The sequence below is a fragment of the Dasypus novemcinctus genome, chromosome 7, assembly GCF_030445035.2.
Source record: "Dasypus novemcinctus isolate mDasNov1 chromosome 7, mDasNov1.1.hap2, whole genome shotgun sequence".
In the NCBI taxonomy this organism is placed as follows: domain Eukaryota; kingdom Metazoa; phylum Chordata; class Mammalia; order Cingulata; family Dasypodidae; genus Dasypus; species Dasypus novemcinctus.
Genome location: NC_080679.1, coordinates 100,016,685 through 100,042,878, shown reverse-complemented (window position 1 = coordinate 100,042,878; position 26,194 = coordinate 100,016,685). Strand labels below are relative to the sequence as shown.

Genomic DNA, 26,194 nt, shown 5'->3' with positions numbered 1-26,194 from the left:
TAGAATTCTCAATTGTATTTATTAAAAAAATAAACACTTTAACAACGTTAATATTGTAGTTTATTAGGACTCTTCAAGAAGTAAATTTAAAAAATATTGCAATGAAAAAGCACATCATCTTAACCAAATGTGTGATTTATTTTTGGAGAAAAATAATTAAAACCAAGGTTTTCCCAATAAAGGGGAGAAATAACAATATGAGATCTTCATACCCTGGTTACATGTTAATTACCACATTCTACACAATGTGGATACACTCAACATGTATTCAATGATAATATGAATAATGAACATTTGTGATTTAAAAATCATAAATGAATTGCCAACCTTGTCAATTTATAAGAGTTTAAATAAAATCCACAAATAAGTATATTTAAAACTGAGCCTCTGACAGCATTACATATAAATAGTATCACCACTAGTTCCCACTTAATTTCTTCATAATACGGCTGTCTGGTGTTGCATTAGTGAAGATACTTCCTACTACAACATGGGTACCCCAGAGACTATGACGAATCACTTTACAGCAGCCAAGATCATCAACAGAGAATCCTAAATGGCGATAGCGTTCATCTGTTTCAAAAAGAGTGTTGTTTGTATATGGTCCAAAAAACTGGAAGAAATAAAAAATGAACTTTCATTAGTAAGAAAGACATTATAATAATTTTATGCAACCATGAATATATACCTATTTAATACTTCAAATAATTTTAAAAAACCAAATAAGGACAAATAAAAAGGTCCCATGAAACATCTAAAGTGCCCCACCTCTTAAGATTCAAAAAGTCTAAAATGATTTTGTTAATACTTGCAATTGAAAGGCATACCCAGAATTTAAAATGTAACTGAACAATAATGGTTCACTTATTTTCTTTAAAATATAACTTTATTTAAAGGAAGGGAGAAACTTTAGTGTGAACGAAAGACCTCCACCAAAAGTTGTGAATGCACGTGACTCAAAGTAGTACTATTTTGGGTAAAACTGTGAGGTTTAAAAGAACTCTTAAAAGATCTACTTTTCTAAGATTATAAGCAATTTATAAATCTCAAACCATACCTCCTTCAAATTATATAATCTAGCTTTCAAAATGAATTTAATTACTCACTGCTAAACCAGATGATGGGTCAATAAAGTCAGCCCAATAGCCTTCAGCACGAAGAGCGTAACAAATTTCCTTAGCACCATTGAAGAACTGCATAAAAAAGTCCACAAACAATAATATATTCAAAAGAGCATTACTGCAGATTCAGTGTTATTTTTTAAACTTTTAATTGAATATCTTTTGCTTCACATAACAAACTCAATAACATTAACAAACAAAAGAAATGACAAATTAGACTATAAAGTTATGACTTTACCATTTCAAAAGACTAATGATTCCTTTAACAGTTTAATTTCTCTCAAAAGTCTAAATTCTATCTATTTTCTTCTAAATTCTTTCCTATGTATGAACTCTTTCTAATCAGTTCTGTGCTATCGACTTTTGTGTTTATCATGAATTACAACTACTGCTATTTAAAAAAACTACTGTTATTTTGTACTGTTATAGAGACATTCAAAATAAGATAGGGAAATAAATATTCATAATGAAAAAATTTTAAATGTTAAAAAACATTGTGCCCTTCAAAAACTCATCTATCCGCCCATATGCGTGATAGAAAATATTTCTGAAAAGCCACATAAAGATAACAGAACTGGACAACTGGGGAACAGAGGTAGATAGGATTCTTATTTTTCACTGTATACTCCCTCTGTATCTTTGTATAGTGTATATTCACTGTATACCATTTTGCAAGTATCACCTATTCAAATCCTTGGTTTTATCATCCTGATACTCTTGTGATGCCTTTATTAGCCTTAAAGAGAAGTCTAGTCTAAGGCGTAAAAAGGTGGTAATATATATTAAGGCCAAATTACAATGCAATAAAAGAGCAGATAGTGTTTAAAAACAAGGGTATAATTTCATTTTTAGTCATAACATTTGTCAAACTAGACAGCCTGCTGAAAACTGAATAAAATATTTGAGGTAACTATTTTTATTTAGATCTGGAAGAATAGTCAAAGAGTAAGACTGTAATAATCACAGGGAGAAGGGAAATCAATGAAAGGATCTCCCTGTTTTCTCTTAGCTTTCTGCCGGGGGTACTTTTCTGCCATAGGGCAAAGAAGGGGAGGCCAAGCAAACCATCACTAAGTTGAGGAAGAAGAAACAGAGTTCCAGACTGCTGAAGCATCTGGAATTTGCCAGAGAAGAGTAAAATGCACAAAGGACACATTCTCTCAGGTTCTTTAGCTAAGGGCTGCACTGTGCATGCACAAAGTGAGCTTAGCTCACCTGTTGGGGGACTCAGCTTACCTGCTGTGGGGCTGAGAGTTGCACTGCTGGGGAACATTGGATTTCTGGCACAGTCAGAGAGAAGAAACTTCACTGAGCACCTTTGGCATTCAGTTGAGAACCCAAGGCTAAGCTGAGGAATACAGATCTTGTCCTAAATAAGGGGTCAGGGAGCTATAAGCCTTAGGACCAAATCCAGCCAACTGCCTGCTTTTGTAAATCGTTTTACTGCAACACAGCCACACCTGTTTATTTATATATTGGCTGTGGTTGCTTTCATCCTACAATGGTAAATTTGAGGAGCTGAGGCTGAGACTCTAATAAAGCTTAAAATATTTGCCCTTTAGAAAAAAAGTTTGCAGAGATCCCTGCTATCAGAGGTATAGAACCTAAAATATTTCTCCAGATACATCTTGTAAGTTAATGATAAACATTAAATGTATTCTTTAGATTATTTTCCATATTTAATATTTATACTATCATTGAATTTTATCAATCTTCATAATTCTTAAAAATAGGAAAACTACTGATTATGGTCTAGAAAACTCAGAATATATTCCAATTTAGTGAACAGAAATGCCATAAACAAAAAGTTATGAAAGAAAAACAATGCAATCAAATATCTGCAAAGGTTAACTAAAAGAATCCCAAATTATCACAAAAAGAGCCAGTTTGAGTAGTTCTCATAAGATTTTTATTCATCAACAGCAAACACTGACATCTGCTGGAAAAAATTAAAATAGATTTAACCATACAACATAAAACACCTACTTGGACAATATGCTAGTGTGGTTCTAAAATAATCACTAACATCTGAAATAGAAAAATGTGTTTTTTTTCCCCTAAAAAGAAAATAAAGTTGCTACAAGGCATTATAAAATTAAAAATCACATGATGACACACATTGCCATGTCAAAGCCCTAAAACTGGTTATAGGAAAACTAAATTACAACTACAGGGGTGGTATCAAATTGTCAGAATCTTCAAGGTATCAAAAATTTAAACCACTAATACAATGCACATATGAGAGCTCTCTAGATACTAAATGACAATTATGAGTGTTTGTATATATATATATAGTTTTTCTTCAATTTTTAAATCAGATAAGTTGTAGGTTTACAAAACAATCATGCATAAAACAGGATTCCCTTACACCAACACACAACCTAAACCTTGCATTGTGTGGAACTTTTATTACCATTGATGATAGCTCTCTTGCTCTCTCTCCCTCTCTTTTTTAACACTAGTAGCCAACATTTATTGAGGTTCTTTGTACTAGGCACTGTGTGAATTTACATTTTTTTACAACTTTTTTTAAAAAAAGATTTATTTTTTTATTTTTCTTTCCCTCCCCGTTGTCTGCTCTCTTGTGTCCATTCACTGTGTGTTCTTCTGTGACCGCTTCTATCCTTATTAGTGGCACCAGGAATCTGTGTTTGTTGTGTCATCTTGCTGTGTCAGCTCTCCGTGTGTGCAGCGCCATTTTTTGGCAGGCTACACTTTCTTTCGCACTGGGCGGCTCTCCTTACTGGGTGCACTCCTTGAGTGTGGGGCTCCCCTATGCAGGGAACACCCCTGCGTGGCATGGCACTCCTTGTGTGCATCAGCCCTGTGCATGGGCCAGCTCCACACGGGTCAAGAAGGCCCGTGGGGTTCCCTTACGTGGGGGACACCCCTGTGGGGCACGGCACCCCTTGCGCGCATCAGCACTGAGCATAGGCCAGCTCCGCATTGTTCAAGGAGGCCTGGGGTTTGAACCGTGGACCTCCGATGTGGTAGGCGGATACCCTATCCATTGGGCCAAGTCCGCTTCCCTAATTGACATTTATTACCTCATTTAATACATCCAAAACACAGGCCTGTGAAATGTCCTATTATTATATTTTTAGAGTCAAGTTGTAGCTTTACAAAAAAAAATTTATGTAAAATATACAGTGTCCCTACTGTTTGTTGGCCCTTTGCATTAATATGATACCTTTGTTACAACTGATAAAAGGTTATTAAAATAGTACTATTAACTGTGGTCCACAGTTTATATTAGGTGTACTTTTTCTTCATGTATTATTCTATTATTAACAGTCTGTATTAGTGTCGTATGGTTGTTACAAATTATGAAAGAACATTTTCATACTACTGTTAACTATAGTCTATCATCTACAATAGGGTTCACTGTGTTATGCAGTTCTGTATCTTTTAATTTTTATCCAAGTAACATATACGATCTAAAGTTTCCCCATTTAACCACTTAATTCATATAGAATTTTTATTTAGACTTTTTGTAATGGTTTGGAAATGGATGGTAGTGATGAATTTTTGAGTGTAATTAACAGCACTGTATTATAAAGGCTGCAGGGTGATGAGAATGTGGAGAAGCATGGGAAAAACACAGATGAGAATGACCTATGGACTGTGGTTAGTAGTAATAATATTCTTGCATCTATGCGAAAGATGTACTGTGTTGATACTGAGGCAGTATGGAAAATGTCAGCCAAATGTACTCTATGGATATGGTAACAATCAGATGATGATATTTTTCTGTAGCAAATGACACATCACATTGCGGTGTGTTGATGGAGGGATGTTGTTTGGGAATTCTGCACATGTGCAGGATTGTTTTATAAGTTTACAACTTCTGTCATAAAAAATATATTTAAAAAATAATAATAGGGTGGGATGGGGGAAAAACACACCAAATGTAAGATAAGGACTATGATTAGTAGTAAGATTTTGACAGTGTCTTTCATAGTTTGTAACAAATGTCTCATGACAATGCAAGGTGTTGGCGGAGGGTTGATGTATGGGACCCCTGTATGATGTTATGCATGTTTGCTTTGTAAGTTCACAACTTTTACTACATACTTAATTGTTTATGCATGTTCATATATAAATGATATTAAAAATAATAACAATCAGACTGGTTAGGGGAAAACTACTTTGTTTAGTAGTAATATTTTAACAATGCTCTTTAATAGTTAAAAAAGTTTAAAAAGAATGCAAATTATTGATGGTAGGGTGAGATGTTATATATGGTTGTTTGATGTTATACATGTTTGGTTTTTAAGATCACAACAATTATACACTTACTGTTTCTGTATGAGTGATATATTTCAATAAATTTAAAAAAAGGAATAATAAATATAAGTATATAGAGATGTTTTAAAAAAAAAGGTGAAGGAGTATATATTACTAAGCATTATCTTAATGTTTAGTGTTAGCTCTTTGCTATTTAAGACCCAACTCTCTAAATTTAGATCTTCTTAAAATCAGACATTATGCCTTATGTGTCTGTTACTTCCTTGCTAATTAGCAAAAAACTTCATGATTGAAGTCAACTAGCAAAGCTATATGTGGACATTTAAATATAAGGTAATTTTTATAAAATACTGTTGAAAATATAAATTATAACATATTTTCACAAAGTAATTGAAGCAAACACCCAACTCCTAAAGAAAATAAAAAATAATTCCTAACATCTTACATGGAAATCAGCATTTTCAACTAAAATTAGCAAAGGTGCCGAAGTGAAGAATATTCCTTTCTATTTTCTAGGTAAAGAAACTGATCTACGATATTGACCCAAAACCAAATTCTTAGAGAAACAACTCTATAGTATTTAAAAATAAGACATTATTAAAATATCCAAATCCAAGTTGCTACTTTTCACTTTCAGATTGGTAAAAATTGAAAGAAATGCTAATATACAGGGTAAGCTAGGGTGAGACCACATATAATAGGACAATCTTTTTGGTGGGCTGGATGAAGTTGGCAGTGTTGATCAAAATTTAAAATGTACATACCCTTTAATTCAGCAAGCAATTCTCTATTTAGGAATCTACAGAAACTAGCGTGTGTATAAAAATATATGTACAAATCTTTGTTGCTCTGTTGCCTATAAAAGAAAATGTTTGATTTTTAACTTCTATATCATTAAGGAAATTATAAATAAAGTATGGTTTAGGTGTAATGTAATACTATGCAGATTTTATAAAGAATGCAATATTTCTATTGTAATGCCATGGAAAGGTGTCAAAAAGATAACTTCAGATTAAAAGCAAAGCATAGGAAAAGAAAGTAAGTACATAATACCTTAAAGTACACTGTTATTGCTTACTCTTTGGAGAGGGTTGGGGTAATTTTCACTTTTTACTTGACATGATTTAAAGAGAGAGAGAGGAGGGCAGAGGTAGGGACACGAGGAGGCCAGAGTATGAGAAGTAAATTTTATTTTTTTGTTGTTTTTAACTGGACTTTCCAAATTTCCTAAAACAAGCATACATTTTTTTTAAATCTGAGGAAATGATTGGAGAGAATCTATGTCTTTTCAAGGATACTAAAAATAAAAAAGTGAGGACTATTCTCAAAAAAAATTACATTAAGTCTAACTATTTGGTACTGAAACATTTCAGCAGAAAATTAATAACAGATACCCACCACTTTAAATCATTTTGACTTCTTGATATTTAAATATGACCACAAAATTATATAGCCAGCAACTGAAATAATTACCTTTTCTAAAAGCACTTCTCTTTCATTTTCTACTTCCTCACTCCAAACAGTCATATCATTCTTAGTTTTCTGTGTTACAGTCAGAATTGTTAGTTTGTTGGTAGCCACTTCTGGAAATAATGATTCAAAATCTAGAAAGAAAACAGAATAAAAATTCCAGGGAGAAAATAATTTGTTTTTGTAAAAAAGAAATAATGCATAATATTTCTTTAGAAGAATCGATGATTAAGTTAAATCAGAATGACATTAAGTTATTTTTATAAATGCCTGTGCTCTTTGTTATGTTACTACCAATCATTCTGAAGGGTAAGTACAGTTACATGTTATTGGTGTTGTAATTTTCAAAAAAATTTATTAAGGTTTTTCTCATTACTACATATTATATATGGGGTTATAGCAATACTAATCATCCAGGAGTAGAAATGATTTAAATTAAACTTTGGGGGAAGAAACCATTAAAATTTCTACCATTCCTATCTAATGGCAGCAAGAGGTTAGGGGACATTTGAAAGCCTTTATCTTAGCCATGCAATCACTCCTAGATAGAGAGATGAAAATATTAAAGCATACAGAGTTTATAATTTCTATAGAGTACATTATTCAACACATTAAAAATTAATGACATTATCTAATACACATTAGTTTTACAATGTGTAAACCATGACTTACCTCTTCGTAGCAATTCTGGACATATTTGGATAGCACACTCTACTTTGGCACTTTCAAAGTAAGTTTCTGCACTATTAATTTCTTGTTCAACAGGTACATCACTACCCTTAAGGGAATAAGAAATGTAAGTAACAAAATCTGAAGCTCAAATAAAATATCATACATATTATCAGTTTGTCTTCTATAGAATTTTTTTTTGTTTTTAATGATCATAATATAATTGGAGGTAGCCAAGTAAATGGTAAACTGAAAAGGTAATAGTGTTTTTGATATATTTAAACTCTTCTCTATGAAGAATTTAAGATTAGAAAGTTCTCCAGAAGAATTGAATAAAACATAACATGAATATATAATATATTGCTATTCTAAGAATTAATTTGAAAAGAAGTTGGTTAAGGAACTAAAATGTCATAATTATGTCTTACAACGTCATCTCTTAATGATATTTTGTCATAGTATTTAATTATCCTTTCTTTTTAGTTCTGTAATATGTAAAATGGAGATAATATTTTACAAAATAACATGATAAATAATATAGCTTTTCCTACAGAAGGGTTGAATAGATTTTTATTCTTCTGAAATTTATTGGGAGCCTACTATGCATTGAGTATTAGTCAGAAACAGGTATGACAATGGTAAAATATTAAGTCTTTACTCTCAGAAATCTCAGGCCTAGTAGAAGAAAAATAAAGCGAAAACCAATAAATGCAGTTCATTATGAAAAGTGCCATACAGTTATGAAGAATGTATCTGGGAGTACAAATGGAAAGAAATTTGCTTTGCCAAGTAGAATCAGGAAAAGGTTCAAATGGAGGTATCATACCTACATTCTGATGAATGTGTATGTTTGACAGGTAAAGAATATGTTAGAAATTTAGGAGGAAGAACAGTCAGCAAGAGATAATAACCATGCCAAGGCATGTGCTGGTGAAAGAGAATGGTGTATTTTTAAAAAGTGAGAAGCTATGTTGTGGCTGGAGAGTAGAGGGAATGGAAATTAGTGGAAGAGAAGGTGGGAAAGGTTAAGGGATCAAAGCTGTAAAAAGCCTTTGTGTCACATTAAGAAATCTTGACTTGGGTCTGCAAGCAATGAGAAACAAAAAGATCAGGCATAAGAAACTAATACTAGTGTTAGTGTGGAGTATGTAATGAGGAGAAGCGGGTGACAGACTAATAGTAACAGCCAGCACTTATTGAGCACTTAGTATACTTTCATGCTTTGTTCATATTTTCACATTTACTCCTCACAGCAACCTTCTTTGTTTATTATACCCATTTTATATATATAAAGAAAACAGAGGCTCAGAAAGGTAAAGTAACTTTCTCAAAGTCACAAAATTGAGTGTCAGAGCCAAGTTTTTTTAGATTTATTCTATTTCCTAAGTCTATCATGCTGTAAAGCTACAAAGAATCCAGGTAAGATAAGGAGAACTTGAATTCTGGCAGTATTATGGAGAATTTAAAAGCCATGAATAATTTAGGAGCTACTTCAGGCTGTCAGGCTGGAAGCAATGAGATTTGTTCACTTACTATTTATGGGGTATAACAAAGAAAGGAATCAAGGTTGGAGCTAAAATTTTTATCTTGGGACACTGGGTATATGGTTAAACCATTTATACCACTGGTAATATGGGAGTGAGGGCAGGTTTGGAAAGAAATATAAGGACTACTTCAGTATGAGACATATAAAATCCAGGGGCTTGTGAGACATCTAGGTTAAAATTTAGTAGGGTGACAGACATAGAACCAGACCGAAACATCAGAAATAGAAATACTGAGTTAAAAATAAAAACAAAAACAAAACAGAGCCTGGGGAGGAAGTTACCAAGAGTGATTCAAATGAGAAGATAGACAGAAACCTGTGTGGAATAATCATTCACCTGGCAGCCAAGACGACTGAGAAAAAAACACCTATGATCAGAAGATAGGAGAAGTCAACTGTGTCTCAATATGAGGTGATCCAATATAGCTCATACCAATTGTGAGGGGTTGCTGCTTCCCACAATATGGCTTTGATAAAAAACTCAGCCCAGGGAAGTGGACTTGGCCCAGTGGTTAAGGCATCCATCTACCACATGGGAGGTCCACGGTTCAAACCCCGGGCCTCATTGACCCATGTGGAGCTGGCCCACACACAGTGCTGATGCACGCAAGGTGTGCTCTGCCACGCAGGGGTGTCCCCCACATAAGGGAACCTCATATGCAAGGAGTGTGCCCCGTAAGGAGAGCCGTCCAGCACGAAAGAAAGTGCAGCCTGCCCAGGAATGGCGCTGTACACAAGATGACACAACAAAAAGAAACACAGATTCCCATTCCACTGACAACAACAGAAGCGGACAAAGAACATCCAGCAAAATAGACACAGAGAACAGATAACTGGGGGGGGGGATAAATTAATTAATTAATTAAAAAAAAACACAACTCAGCCCAAAATCATGCAGAAATGTGAAAAAATGATAAGCATCAGGGGCTTGACAGAGAGAATGAACATGATGCAATGCCATTAAAAAAATTCAGACGAAACTCAAGGACCTTAAAAAAAATTCTTCAAAAACTTAAAAAAAAACCCAGCCCTCCTATAATTCTTTTTAGTTTACTATAGCTGAACAATTTCAGAGGTCTCAAAATTTTCTTCAGTTTGTAAGTAGCTAAAGGAGGAATAAAACCCAAAATCTGGTTCATATAGGAATTATAATTACTATTTATAAATGTGAAAAATGGACCCTAAATTTCACATACAGGAGTAAATAATCTATATTTGCAATTATTAAATAACATAGGTAAAAGACAATGTAATCTAAAGTAAAAAAAAATGTATATATAATAATCACTAAGTATAAGACAATGCCAATTTTTTAAATAGCTATTCATACTGTTTTTGTATTGGAATTCAACTGAAATGGAATTATGCTGATTTGGGTTTCTTTTTACTTTTTAAAAGAAAGCAACATGCTCATTGTAATCAGAAGTAATACAGCCTTAATAATGAGAAAAACATAATAAATGATATCAAGAATTTACCTGAAATTCATTTACATATTGTGCCATCACATACTCATGCCTTTCACTTGATAAAGGCTCTGCTAGAACATCAGGCAAAGTTTTATGAACCTGGCTTTTCTTCTGTGATGTTGTCCCATTGAGGTGGCAATCAAATCCTATGTTCCCAGGAAGCTGGAATCTCTGATCCTGAGGTCCAAATGGTCCCATAGTTTCATCAGGCCATACTGTTTGAGAGCCTGAAGAGGAACAACAAAATGAACCATTTTCTTCTTAACAGTCAAGTGCATTCACAGACAGAATGTTCTTCTTACAATTACATAATTTTTGACTTAAAAAGGTAGTACTGCTTTCTTTAAACAAAACACAAAAACAAAAACCCCCACAATTTTTGAAATCTGTAAATATAAATTAGTTTCATGCCATGTTTAAAACACTAATTAAGGTAATCAATTGTAAGTTCACAGGCAAATGAAATAATCTCTGAGAGTCAATTTGTTCATTTGGAAAACAAAGGTTTCAGACTAGACAGACACATGATATTTTAATGTGGTCATGTGATGCTGCTATCATTAAATCAGTCAGAAAGCAAAATAAGCATTCTTTAAAATTTTTTTTTTACAGTTTCTAAATTATCTGCAGAAATAGACATTCTCACATTATCTATCCTTGAGTTTAACTGTATTGCCAGCCCCCATATATGTGCTGGAGATTGGGAATAGGGTAGATATCAAGGATGGCAGGCAAGTTAGGCATAACTAGGCCAAAAAATTCCTATAACCAAGCACGATACTTTTTAAAAAAAATTTGTTCATCTCATGAAAGACCATAAATCACTCCAAAGGATCTGCTCATTTTCTGAAATCTCAATGTATCTTGAATTGTCTCCAAATTATATGCTGAACTTGTTTTAATACATATTAGAAAATTTATTGCATCTATTAGATTTTAAGAGGAAAATATTTGTGCCACAACATGATCCCTTCTTCTGAGCACCAGATTGAATATGAGATCCTCAATTAAATTTGAAAATGTTTTTGGACTTTGAATATTATATATTTATTATGCAGGTAATACATACTTCTGGCCAAAAGTAGCAAGCAGACTAAGTACAAACATTCACCTCTTCTCCATCCCAAAAATTTCAGAAAACACATAATAAAAGCACAAAAACCCATGATAGTACTAGAAACTATTGTCAACAATGAATCAGAAATTTTGAATAATATTTGGAAGACAGAAAGCAAATGAGATTGAACTGAGAAACTTCAGAAAAAACACTACCAAAGCAGGCATGGAAGGCTGCTGCAAAGGTAAGTGCAATCCTTCCCAAAAAGAGTATGGGGGAGAAATGCTGAACAAAGAGAACAAGCACAGGAGTGTGTGCAGCCTAGAGGCAATCATTAGGTAATTTGGAATGCCTATGAACAGTCTGTTGAAATTACCACCCAGCTTCCTAAATATATAGATCAGTCATGTAAGGAGTGTGATTCTAGGTTAAATCCTAGAGCAATATTATGAACAAAGTGGGATCTGTCTAAGGGGTTTCCCAGACACTAGGCCAAAGGGATTTGGGGAGAGTGTGAGAAGACAGTCCTGCACAAGGAAAACTACCCTATATGACTACATTCATGTAGCTGTAAAACTCCTAATTATCTGAGCTTAGAACTTAGCTCTACTTTACAAATAAAGAGAGAATAATTCATTTTACATGATTTAAATATACACTGAATTTTATAGGGATGCCATGAACAAGTATATTGAGTTAATTGGTCTTAATTTGTTTAGAACTTACCAAAAACTGCTGTTTTAGAAAAATCACATCATGACAGTGAACTGCTCATAGTAGGTGAGTCTAAGAAAATATACCTTCATCAGACTGCATTTATAGCTATGCATTCACTGTAATTTTATGTATAGATGTGTCTATTTTATGTCTTCAAGCATAGTAATGTCCTAATATTTACATTCTGAAATACATATTTCATTATAAATTATTTTCCTTTTATACTAATTTTATATTATACTTAGGACATCATGTTGATTTATTTTTTTTATTTTAGCTAGTGCTATCAGCTACAGGGCCATTTCAGCAGTGTTAAAAGGAGTATTACAAAATATAAAATGGAGAATTGCTCTGACAGGATGAGGGTCCTAGAGTACTATTAGTCAAAGTGTGGTTCAACAGACTGGAAAATGGCCCTTGAAATCTATGTTTAAGAAGAGATGAAGAGTTTTCACCAGAGTGTATATCAACTACCTCACTAACACTGATTATTTGTTTACATTTTTTTCTTAGTAAGACATTTTTTGATAATGAGGCAATGCACTGATTTATATCCTGGCACAAATTTCTTATCACAGACTGGTAATAGCAATTTTTTTTTTTTTTACGATTTTATTTTATTTATTTCTCCCCTTTCCCTGCTCCCCTATCTGTTCTCTGTGTCCATTCACTATGTGTTCTGCGTCTGCTTGCATTATCCGGCAGCACTAGGAAACTGCATTTCTTTTTTGTTGTGTCATCTTGCTGCGTCAGCTCTTCGTATATATGGCACCACTCCTGAGCAGGCTGCGCTTTTCTCACGCGGGGCCGCTCTCCTCGCAGGGTGCACTCCTTGTGCAAAACAAGAGACTTTGGGTAGCATTTTAAAAACTTTCTAATTTTGACCATGCTGGGGGGTACCCTAATATGCCTATGCTTCTCACCTATTCATTTGAAAGGTAAGCTTGCCATACTTACGTAGACTACAAATCAGTCTTTCTATTCAAAGATGACTTGCTGCTGGGAATACATTTTTATATATTTCCTGAAGAAATTCATGTTACTCATACTCACTTATCAACTTACCACTCCATTTATCAGTACGAATGGGCAACAGAGGTTCACTAAACATTTAAGAAAAGCTATCAACATACTAAACAAAGTGCAAAGATCACCAAAAAGAACAATTAAATTGAGAATTAACAATCATGACTTCAAAATTGTGTCAAGAAACTAGGGAAAATATTATTTCCCAATAAACCAGTAATAATGAAATAGAAAATATGAAATATCACATTTATGCTAGCACAACCAAATCCTTAAAATATCAAGCAATAAACTTAACAAATTCTGTATAAGATATGAATACAGAAAGCTAGATGAATAAATGGAAAGGCATACAAGTTTCTGTATGGGATTACTCTGTTATATAAAGATATCAATTCTCCCCTAACGATCCAAACTTCAATTCATATAATTTATGTTATGGAACTTGATAAATTGATTTTAAAATTCATCTGATAGCAAGAATAATTTGAAAAAGATTAAAGGACTTTTGTTACCAAATAAATTAAAACATTTCTTACAAAACTACAATAAGACTAGATAAGCAAAAGTGTCACAATGTTGTTGACATAGGTCAAAATCAATCCTTGGGAAAAAAATAAAGAATCCAGAAAGAGATTCAAGTATATACAGGAATTTAATATAAAAGAAAGATGGCATTTAAAAAATAAATGTTTATGCTTCACTCCATACGCAAAAGTAAAATGCAGATGAATTAGAGAGTTAATATGTAAAAAAAAAGTTAAGAATGTTTTATAAAGAGATATATATAGGAGGATACTTTTATCTATTGGGGCAGGAATGACTCTATCATGACATGAAAAATAGAAATGGCAAAAAAACCACATTGATGAGATATGGGTTAATAAAACTAATTTGTGGAGGGTAAAAGAAACCATTAACTAATTCAAATTTTGATTTTAAATAAAAAAATTACAGCCTTTTTAAAATTTTTCTCAGCGTACCGAGTAAAAAAGTTTACAGATAGGTGGGAGATACAAACTATTTCTGTGAAATTTAGGACAAAAGATTAATATTGGTAATATTAAGTTGTTTTTCCAATAACTGCAAGAAGACAACCCAATAGAAAAACGGACAGAGGAAAGAAACAGGCAATCTGCTGAAAAAATATACCAATTTCATTCAATCAACATGCATTTATTAAAAGCAAGATGAGTTTAGGCCTAAGGTTATTAAACAAGAAAAGATATTAAACCTCAGTAGTAATCACAGAAATGCAAACAAAAACAAGATATCATTTCCACTTATAGAACTGGCATAAAAGAAAAACATTAATTGTAGTCAGTGTTTTTAAGGGTGTAGAGAAATAGCTACACTTCTGTACTGTTAGGAGATGTCTAAAGTAGTGAGACTTGGCAGTATTTACTAAATACTCTTACTTTAACCTAATGTGAAATACACACATGCACAGATAACAAGGATATTCACTAAAGTACTATTTTTAATATTGAAAAATGGAAATGGTTTTATTGGTCCATTATTAGGGGAAGGAGTCAATAAAGGATTGTAATAAATATTATGGAATGCTTCATAGTCATGAAAAAGAATATAGTAAACCTATGTGAAGTGACACTGAATAAAGTCTAGGACATACTGCATTAAAAGAAAAAGCTTAGTCAAAAATAGCATGTAAAAAATTTATTTTCTGTTTATAAAGAGAAAACTAGTAGTTATCTTTGGGGAAGGCCATGGGATTGGGGGTAGTAGTTTTTGAAGAATTTTACTTTTTATTCAACACACTTCTGTACTGTTAATTTCTACAGGTTATTTTGTGATAAGGTATCATACTGTGTTTCTGGAAAGCATCCTGATGTGCAAAATCATGCAATAAAAATAAGGCTTATGAGCAAAGCAGGTTTAGGCAGACCCAAGGATTTTATCTTTAGAGTGAGATGAGAGAAAAGGTAAATTAACAGAAGGGTATAGAAAGAAGAGTTGAGGTTTGTGAATTATGGAAAAAAAGACAGGAAGAATTATAAGTTAAAGATAAAGCATATGGCTAAAACCAATCGGAAGAAGGTGAAGAAACAGAGGTAAATGGATATTGTGAACACTAGTATATTCATCTGTCAATGGTTGAGTTCAACTGTGTTAATGTACACTTCAAGTTTAGCTGCTGTTACATGGTGGCAAAAAACATTAATGGGATGGGAAAAATTGCTTATGACCCAATGTGACATAATTCCCTGTGAGTTAATACGAATTACATCAACATAACAGGCAGAAGAGATCACATCAGTTTTTTCACTTAAACTTTAATGAAAAAGTGTAACTTGTAGAATAGTCAAAAGATCCTCTAGTGAAGAATAAAGTAGAAAATAAAATTAATATATACTTAGGGTGGGGGTGTGATTAGAGAAGGGAAGGGCAACTGCTGCACAAAATTACTTAAAACAAAAACTAATACTTTGCCAGGACAGAACGACTGGAAATGGTCAAGTCAGTACAGCTGCTTCCATAAGTGCCACCATAGCTCTCTCCCACACCCATGACAGACATGATCCATCAATCATGGCACTCTTTCCTGTTGAACCCAGATAATGTCTCAAAATTCTCAACACCAATCAATACTCTAGTCAAGTGCTCCACAAACTTTTAAAGTACTTAAGCATAATCTGGGAACTTGTTAAAATGCAGATTTTAAAGTAGGTCTGGACTGGGGTTTAAGTTTCTCCATTTCTAGCATGCTCCCATATGATGCTAAAGCAGCTGGCCTGAAGATCATGTTGAGTAACAAGACTCTAGTCAGCCACTAATATCCGAAAGGAGTCAGTTCACAAAATAAAACCTGTTGGCTATTTCTGACGATGGTTTTTAAAGACTATTAGGGTCTAGCATTATCTAATTCTCTTGTTTATTAGAGAAAGTAAATATCCTGTAATTATAGAGGATTTCAGTTTATTTTTATAAGTGAATGACCAGTTCATATCCATTTTTTGGTTTGTTTTTCTACTATTTCCTATTCTATAAAAGCTCTTTATATACTCAGGATACCAATCCCTTATATATTTTAAATGAAAAAAACAAAGAAACCGTCATTTATGGAGTATAAATAGTTAGTCTTCAGATATGCAAATTGGGGAGTAGTCACAGATGGAATTATAAGAGGCTCCAGGATTCCAATCCCTGATGGAATCTTTGAACAACTAGGAAAAACTGGTAGGGCCACTTTCCTCAGAGCTGGGATAGCTAAACTAATAGATAAAACAGACTTCAAGTAGAAAATTATTACAAGGGACAAAGAAACACACTATATACTGATAATGGAGTTAAATCAACAAGACATAACAATTATAAATATATATGTATGTACCTAAGAGCAGAGCCCCCCAAATATATGAAGCCAATATTGACACATTTGAAGGGAGAAATAGATGGTTCTATGTTAATCATAGAAGACTTCAATACATGACTTTGAATAATGGATAGATCATCTAGACAAAAGAAAAATAAGAAAACATGAATGGTAGGTACTATGTACAAAGTAGACTTAACAGACATATATAGAACATCTCACCCAGCAATAGCAGAGTATACATTCTTCTCTAGTGCTCATGGGTCATCCTCCAGGGTAGACCATATGTTAGGTCACAAAACAAGTCCCAACAAATTTAAAATACTCAAATCATACAATGACTCTTTTCTGACCACAAAGGAATGTAGAAATCAGTAACAGAGGAAGAACTAGAAAATTTCCAAGTATGTTGAAAATTAAATATTCCTAAACAATGAATGGCTCAACGAAGAAATCATATGCGAAATTAGGAAACATTTTGAAGTAAATGAAAACACTCAAAAATCTTAAAGGATGGAGCAAAGGCAGAGCTGAGAGTGAAACGTATAGCTCTAAAATCATTAAAAAAGAACTCAAATCAGATCTAAATTCACATACGTAAGGACTAGAAAAAGAAAAGCAACCTCAACTCAAAGTGAGCAGAAGGAAAGAAATAATACAGATTAGAACAGAGATAAATGAAATAAAGAATAAAAAAAATAGAGAAAAAATAAAACCAAAAAAGTTGGTTCTTTGAAAGATGGAGAAAATTGGCAAACTTTTTGCTAGACTGGCAAAGAAAAAAAGAGAGGATACAAATAACTAAAAGTAGGAATGAAAGGGGTAACATTACACCAAACCCACAGAAATAAACAGGATTTAAAAGGATATTATGAACAACTGTATACTTGAATAGATGAAATGGACAAATTCCTAGAAACACACAAACTACCCATACTGACTCAAGAAAGAATAGAAGATCTCAACAGATCAAGAAGTAAGGAGATTGAAGTGATAATCAAAAACTTCCTAACAAAGAAAAGTCCAGGACCAGATGGCTTCATTGGTGAATTTTACCAAATATTCCAAAAAAACATTAACACAATCCTGCTCATATTCTTTTAAAAAACTAAAAAGAAGGGAACATTTAACATTTCCTAACTCATTCTACTTTCTTTTTTAAAGATTTATTTATTTATTTATTTCTCTCCCCTCCCCATCCACCCAGGTTGTCTATTCTCTGTGTCTATTTTGCTGCGTCTTTGTCTGCCTCTGTTGTTGTCAGCAGCACGGGAATCTGTTTCTTTTTGCTGCGTCACCTTGTTGTATCAGCTCTCCGTGTGTGCGGCACCATTCCTGGGCAGGCTGCACTTTCACATTGGGCGGCTCTCCTTATGGGGCGCACTCCTTGCGCATGGGGCTCCCCTACGCAGGGGACATCCCTGCGTGGCAGGGCACTTCTTGCGCACATCAGCACTGCGCACGGGCCAGCTCCACACGGGTCAAGGAGGCCCGGGGTTTGAACCGCGGACTTCCCATACGGTAGACAGATGCCCTAACCAGTAGGCCAAGTCCGTCGCCATCCTAACTCATTCTATGAGGTCCGCATGACTTCTAATAACAAATCCAGCTAAAGATATCACAAGAAAAGAAAATTACAGACCAATATCCCTTATGAATAAAGATGTCAAAAACATCAACAAGATACTGGAAACTGAATCCAACAATACAGTAAAGGCATTATACACCATGATCAAGTGAGAGTTATCTCAGATGTGCAAGGGTGGCTCAACATAATAAAATCAACTTATGTACTATACCACATTTATAAAACAAAGGAAAAAACCAAAGTCATTTCATTGATGCAGAAAAGGCATTCGACAAAATCCAGCATCCCTTCCTGATAAACACTCAGAAAACTAGGAATAGAAGGAAACTTCCTTAACATGACAAAAGGCACATATGAAAAAATCCACAGCCAACATTGTACTCAATAGTGAAAGACTGAAAGTTTTGCCTCTAAGATCAGGAACATGATAAGGATGCCCACTGTCACTACTGTTATTCTATAAGGGAATTCCTAGCTAATGCAATTAGGCAAGAAAAAGAAATAAAAGGCATTCAAATTGGAAAGGAAGAAGTAAAACATTTCCTATTTGCAAGTGACATGAACCTATAAAGAAACAAATCCTGAAAAAATCCACAACAAAGCTATCAAAGCTAAAAATTGAATTCAGCAGAGTGGTGGGGTACAAGATCAAAATGCAAAAATCAGTGATGTTTCTATACATTAGTATGGACAATCTGAAAAGGAAGTCAAGAAAAAAACTCCATTTACAAAGCAACTAAAAGAATCAAATATCTAGGAATAAAAGTGAACCAAGAAGGATTTACACACTGAAAACTACAAAACATTGCTGAATGAAATTAATGACAACCTAATAAATGGAAGGACATTCTGTGTTCATGGATTGGAGGACTAAATATTGTTGAAATGTCAATTCTACTAAAAGTGATTTACAGAATCAAATGTAATCCCAATTAAAATTCCAAAGCCTTCTTTGTAGAAATGGAAAAGTGAATCAATCATCTTATTCATATAGAAGGGTAAGGGGCCTTGAATAGCCAAAACCATTGTGAAAAAGAAAAACAAAGTTGGATGACTAATAATACCCAATTTTAAGGCTTATTACAAAACTACAGTAATCAAAACAGTATAACAACTGAGGTAGTAGTTGGAATTAGATGAGCTAAATGTGCCTAAATGGAACTTTTTAGGAGTAATGCTTCCAAAACTTGTTGAACTGCCTTTTTCTGATATTTTATTGTTTTGAATTTAAAATAAAGTTATTTTTTAAAAAACCCAGAAACAGTGTAGTACTGGCACAAGGACAGACATACAGACGCACAGATTCAAACTGAGAGTCCAGAAGTAAACCCTCACATTTATAACCAAATGATTTTTGTCAAGGGTGCCAAGTCTACTCAATGGAGAAAGAAGTCTTTTCAACAAATGGAGCTAAGAAAATTGGATAGCCATATTCAAAAGAATGAAGGTGACCTGACATCATATAACAAAGACCTAAATATAAGAACCAAAACTTAAACTCCTCGAAGATTGGGAAACATCTTCAGGACCCTATGTTAGGTAATGGTTTCTTAGACTTTATACCAAAGGCATGAACGACAACAACAAAACAAATAGGACTTCATTTGTTTACTTTTGTGCATCAAAGAACTTTAATATGAAAGTAAAAAGATAACCCACAGAACAGGAAAATTATTTGGAAATCATGTATCTGATAAGTGTTTAATATCCAGACTTGTATAAAGAACTCCTACAACTCACCAACAAAAAGACAAACCACCTGTTTAAAAATGTGTAGAAAACTTGGATAGATATGCCTCAAAGATATACAAATAGCCAATAAGCATATGAAAAGATGTTCAATATCACTGGACATTAGGAAAAAGCAAAACTGAAAACACAATCAGGTACTGTAGCAGTTTGGTATTATTTATGAATTCCAAAAATAGATATTGGATTATGTTTGTGAACTGGTCTGTTCCTCTGGGTATATTATGTATATTATGTTTCACTCTTACTTTTGTTTGGTCCATGTCAGTTGGACATTGAATCCCTGCCCCACTGGTGGGCAGGGACTCACAGAGAAAACAACATGACAGAGGAAACAGGTGTGGAGTTTAGTGCTGGAGCCCTGGGAAGTAAATAAAAAGAAAAGCAGGTAAGTGAGGAAAGAGAGAAGGTTCCACTAGACACAACAGAGGCCCCTGGAAGAGAGTTGAGCCGTTCACCTGAGAGTTTAAGCTGGCCTGTGGAGATAGCAGAGCAGCTGAGCATGGAGAGAAACAAGCCCTGGGAGAGAGAAAAGACTTATCCCAGCCTACAGGTGATATTGGAAGAAGCTGGGATAACAGAGCCTTCAGAGGAAAAGGAAGCCTGGACCCTTGCAGATGTTGGCAGCCACTGGCAGCCATCTTGCTACAACATGTAGCAAGACTTTGGTGACAGAAGTAACTTACACTTTATGGTCTGGTAACTGTAAGATTCTACTCCAAATAAATACCCTTTATAAAAGTCAACAGATTTCTGGTACTTTACATCCGCACCCCATTGGCTGACTAATACAGATACCATTTCAACCCCACTATTCAAAAACTAGAAAATGTTTGATAGGATGTGAAGAAATAGGAACACTTAAACCTTTGGCTGGAATATAATATGGTGTGTCTCTGTGGAAAAGAGTGTGGTGATGTTGGGGATTGACTCACATCCCCCACAAAAGGCTTTTTCAGGTTCCAACCCCTGGTCCTGTGGTTGTGAACCCACTTGTAAATAGGATCTTTGACGATGTTATTAGGTAAGGTGTGCCCATTAGACATAGAAAGAGAAGCTATGGGGAGCATCAAGAAGCTAGAGATAAGCGGAACCAGAAGAGAAAGGATAACATAATGCCATGTGCATCAGCCATGTAATAAAAAAGCCAAGAAACCCCAAGGATCAATGGCAGCCAACCCCAGGACACCAGTCTTCAGAGAGAAAGTATCACCTTGCTGATGCCAAGACCCTGGACTTCTTCTAGCCTCAAAACTGAGAGCCAATAAATTCACACTGTTTATGATACACCATTGTATGGTATTTGTTTTAGTAGCTAGGAAACTAAAACAGGTGGTTCCTCTGAAAGCTAAGCCCAGAATCACCGTATGATCCTACAATCCCACTTCTAGGTATAAACCCAAAAGAAATGAAAGTAGGGACTTGAACACATTTTCGTGAAAATAACGTTCATAGTGGCATTATTCACAATTGCCAAAAGGTGGAAGCAACTCAAGTATCCACCAACAGAAGAATGGATAAAAATATGGTATATATGTCCTTGGAATATAATTCGGCTGAAAAAAGGAATGAAGTTCTATGCATGCTACAATATGGATGAACCTTGCAGACATTATGTTGAGTGAAATAAGCCAGGAACAATAAGACAAGTATTGTATGATGTCACTGATATGAAATAATTAGAACATGCAAATACATAAAGTCAGAAACTAGAATACAGGTTACCAAGGCCTGGTTAAGGGTAGGGAATAGGAAATTAATGCTTAATTAGCATGGAGTTTCTGTTTGGGGTGATGGAAAAGTTTTGTTAATGGATGACAGTGATGGTGGCATAATATTGTGAATGTAATTAACACCTCGGATTTGTATAACTGAAGTGAACAAAATTGGAAATTGTATGTTGGACATAAATTATCAGAATAAAAGCAAAAAACAACCCCATAGAACTGTACAATACAAACAATGATCCTAACATGGAACTATGGGCCATAGTTAATAGTATAATATTACTGTTTTATCAACTTTAACAAAGGTACTACATTACTACAAAACGTTAATATGGGTAACTATGTGTATAAGAGAATATTACATGGGAACTCTGTTACTTGCTGCAAGATTTTTCTGTAAACCTATCACGGCTCTAAATTTTAAAAAAAGATAAAAGAAAGAAAACTGGGGTAAGACGGAAGGCTTTGAGTGCTCAAACAAACTAATCTTCCACTGTAAGTGATGTTCCATGAAAAACAGCCTCCATGTGCAGTGCCCTTAGAACACAATAGGTTAAGATTTTAAGAGCCTTTAATATTTGTGTACATTATAAGCCACCAAGATAGGAATATGGTGTGTAGTATTCCTCAAACTTAGCTAACCACAGAACTTAAAAAAAAACAAACATTGAATAAAGAGTTATAGCTTGATGACAGTAGATGCTGCTGAAAATAGATAATTAAGGCTTACCAAAGAAGTGACATGATTAAATATTTAGAAAGATTAACATGATAGTGGTGTGCAAAATGGATTAGAAAAGGCAGACTTGAAGATAGTGAGTAAATTGTTGATTCTATAAACATTCATAAAATAGCTAATAAGTACCAGCTATAGTTAAGATACTCAGCAAAGAATGACAAGAAGCAGTAACATGTCTTAATAGGATCAGATCTGTTTCAGGGAGGAGTCTGTATGACGGAAGACAGAAAGAAACTTCAGTTCAGGAAAACAGTTTTAGAGACCAATACTGAGTCTTTATTTTTTATAGTACGGTTTTTTTTTGCTTTTTTAAAAAAAGTTTTTATTGTGGTAACATATATACAACATAAAATTTGCCATTTTAACCATCACCACCATGCATACCAAAACTCTTCCATCATCCAAAAATAGAAACTGTGTTCATTATTAATTTCCCTCCCTCCCACCCTAATGTGCAACCTACTTTCTATCTCTATGAATGTGCATATTCTAGCCATTACTTATAAATCATGCAATGTCCTTTTGTGCCTGGCTTATTTCACTCAGCATAATGTCTTCAAGGTTCATTCATGCTGTAGCCATGTATCAGAACTTCATCCTTTTTTATGACTGAATAATATTTCATTGTATATATATACCAAATTTTATTTATCCATCTGTTGATAGATATTATAGCTTTCTTATGTAAATAATTTTGATTTTATTTTCAATGGAACAAAACACAACTTTACAGAAAACCTATAAAACCTCAGGAAGAACTATTATAGGAAACACAACTCAAAATGTTTACAAACAATTGTAAGTGAAGCATCAACATATACTTACATATATCTGGAGGTACAGTGGCAACATGAGACTCATCAGAACCTGAAGATCCTGCAGTTGAAAAGGCTCTGGGTTTGACAACCCTTTTAACTAAAGAACAAAATCCTGGAAGATAGGAAACCAGTCTGGCTCTGTTACAAAACACCTAAAAATGACACAACAATTAAAATTATTTGTTCTGTGTATACTATCAAACATATACTATCTCTGATAAATCTTCACATTAGAATCTTTTAAAACTGACATTTATTCAAACTTCTTTGAACACCTATTATGTAACAAGTATTACGTATATTTATAATTTTAAGAGTAAATATGCATACTTAAAAAATAATATATTATATTAGGTAAAAAAAAAATACATCCTTTTCAGTGAAGGCCAGAATTCAAGAGAGCTACACATGAGGAATGAGAATCTCTAAAAGTTGCCCTATTTAGCAACAAAACTAAAAAGGTAGTATAGCTATTAAGATTCTTCTATCCTTAAGACAGATAATTTTCAAAACCTACCCTTGGGCCAAGATCTGTTTACTTTCTAACTCTTTTCTATGACTGCTATAAATCCGGTTAACTATTTCCCATGCCATTCTTCCCTCTTGGCTATAGAGGAATGTCCTCTTTTCTCCATTTTAACACATAACCTTTGTAGTGTATTTCTGCTCATGTTCATTTCTTGAATGCGGAGGTCAGTTGCAAAGGATGAATTTGCAAACATCTTTCATTCAATTAGCAAAATAATTGGGTCAGAATAATTTAATGCAGGGGTCAGCAAACTGGTTGAATCCAGCCCACTGCTTTGTAAAGAAAGTTTTATTGGAACATAGTCATACCCTTTCATTTACAGATTGTCTATGGCTGTAGAGCATTTTAATGAGTGACTATCAGGAACAATGGTATAGTCATAAAAGGTTTGTATCTTCAGAAGAATGACAAATTCAGTAGGTTTGTATATTCAGAAGATTGACAAATCTGGTGAGGATGGACTTAAGGGAGTGCAGTAGAAAATAGGCTCGAAAGTTAACTTTTGGGCAAACTGTAAGAGTTTATATTTGACACAGATAGCGAAAGGTTTATTACATCAAGATAATGGGTCAGAATTTTAAACTATAGACAGGGAGGAGTCAGAGAAAACTGATAAAAGCACTGTTTTTAGGGACTTTAACACTACTGGCAGTACAGAGAATGGCTGGAGTGGGAGTACAGTTGGCATGAAAACTAGTTACCAGGATACTGGAATAGTTCACCCAGATTTGATTCTTCAAAATCATCCCCTTCCTCTTATCACATAGTATGAGTATTCTGAAATCCAAATCTATTTGTTCTATCTTTATTTCTCACCATAAGTAAGAGCACATCAGAAATGTGTACTTCAGTTTGTCGAAGACTCCACCAAGATCTCTTAATTTACCTAACTAGTCCCTGTAGAAGAGGCATTTATGACCATGACTATATACGTTAACTAGATTGTTGAGAATACATACATGTGTATATTTTCTTACAGCCATCCAGTCAGAATTTGTAATCTCTTCACACATCTTAAATTTCTAACAGGCAGAAGTGACTTCTAGATTTTTGAAAGGTGGATCACTTTGACTATTCTTCCCACCCAAACCTCAGATTATCTAAATCCCACCTATGTTTGCAAAGTCAAGTTCAATGCTTCTCTCATTAAGTGATCTCAGACTTCTAATTTTCCCTCACCACAAAGCACCGAACTTGCACTGTACCTTTTGTGTAACTATTTAAATATAATTTTCTACTTTCATTATTGTTTTCATACGATACACGAAATCCTTATGGTAAAGTGGGTCTGGTTAGCCACCTACCAATTAACAGCTCAGCACGATGCAGTCAGTATCTTTCGTCTGTGTGAATATTCCTTACTCTCATTTTGTAGGACATGGAAGGCTACTTCCTGCGTTGAAACTGTGCTACAAAACCTTCAGTTTAACCGAAAAAAATAAAAGGGCTTAAAAACAAATATTAGATGTTTACCGAAAGAGTCTTTAAAAATATCGAAAGGATGTTTGCATGAAATTTCTATTTCTAAAAATGGAATTGGAGGAATAAAGTACACTTGTAGTGAATAGAACGTTTGTGTTCAACTACCTTCAAAAACATGACGTATGCTTCGGTTGACATTTTTGTCACACTATATCTAATCACGAGAAACATGGCATCTATGCCATCATAAAAACCACCGTTCCATCTCCTAACAAGCCCGCAAACTATTTTACTCTACTGATTTTTAATAGATTTTACTCACATTGGCCATTTCTAGCAGACAGAACAGACGCAAAATATCTTCTCTTTTGAGAAGTTATTCCTGGGAACAAAACAAAACAAGCTAGAGATAACAAGCTTAAAATTAGGATCTCCAAACCGACAAACGCCCGTAACCTATTCTGTGTCCCTCCACCGCAAGACCAAAGTCCAACCTCTCCCAGGAATGCGCAGGGAGCCCAGAATTCGGTCCCAGCTCCTACAAGACACGAAAGCCAAGTTGAGAGATCCCTGCTCAGAGGCGAGGCCTTGCTGAATCCTCCTGATTTATGTCTGCTGAAAACCAACTCCGGCTGCCTTGCGGAGGGGAATGGAGAGCGGCGGCTAGAACATTTGAGCGCCGAAGTAGGTATTTTAACTTAGGTCCGTGCTGTCTGATTACAGCCCGAGGTAAAGTTTCGGGCTGAGTATGCGAAAAAGAGCCTACAGGCAGAGTGACAGGACTGGACACAGCGACAGGGGCCCTATGGGAACAGGGGCAATACCGAGGGTTGTGGCCCGAAGACCGGCGATTTTGGCGTAGTTAAGGCGGGCGAACACCATCCGCTCCAGTCACCACGGGACCTCCAGCTACCCCAGACCCAGGCTCTCCCCGCCGTCAAAATGGCGGCGGCGACGGCAGCAGT

At 34.5% G+C, this 26,194-nt stretch overlaps 1 protein-coding gene across 1 annotated transcript; it reads right to left on the bottom strand.

Moving 5' to 3' along the window:
- On the bottom strand, nt 1-26,194 carry MMADHC (metabolism of cobalamin associated D). Its single transcript, XM_004462227.4, has 8 exons — nt 26,054-26,194; nt 25,552-25,611; nt 23,286-23,430; nt 10,533-10,750; nt 7,512-7,617; nt 6,843-6,973; nt 1,107-1,193; nt 1-613 (listed from the first exon to the last, which is right to left on the bottom strand). The coding sequence occupies exons 2-8, from the start codon at nt 25,558-25,560 to the stop codon at nt 419-421; spliced, it is 891 nt and encodes a 296-aa protein (XP_004462284.1). The 5' UTR covers nt 25,561-25,611; nt 26,054-26,194; the 3' UTR covers nt 1-418.